The 223-nt window shown below is 39.0% G+C and overlaps 1 protein-coding gene across 1 annotated transcript in view; it reads right to left on the reverse strand.

Annotated features, from left to right (window-relative positions):
* The window catches only part of LOC119592988 (cysteine dioxygenase type 1-like), a gene marked incomplete at its 5' end in the record, with an annotated part of 24,978 nt that overhangs the window by 146 nt on the left and 24,609 nt on the right, over positions 1–223 (reverse strand). Inside the window, 1 exon segment of the mRNA XM_037941872.1 lies at positions 1–203. Within this exon segment, the coding sequence (XP_037797800.1) occupies positions 180–203 (24 nt within the window). The 3' untranslated portion in view covers positions 1–179.

A 223-nucleotide genomic window follows, 5' to 3' on the forward strand; every position in this document is an offset into this window, starting at 1 on the left:
TATATATGCCTGCAACTCACTGACATTCAGATAATAGACACGTTCAGCTGTGATAGTCTATATAGTAGTTACCGTACAGTTATGAAGAACAAACACTAGTATGTTCTGCGTTAAGCCACATTAACCATAGACACAAGATGTACCTTTCGTGAGCCTCAAGTAATTTTTTGGTCTTCTCTTCAACATGCTGATTTTGGAGGGCCCTGGAAGAGAAAGGAAAAAG

Source organism: Penaeus monodon, chromosome 31, assembly GCF_015228065.2.
Source record: "Penaeus monodon isolate SGIC_2016 chromosome 31, NSTDA_Pmon_1, whole genome shotgun sequence".
Lineage (NCBI taxonomy): Eukaryota > Metazoa > Arthropoda > Malacostraca > Decapoda > Penaeidae > Penaeus > Penaeus monodon.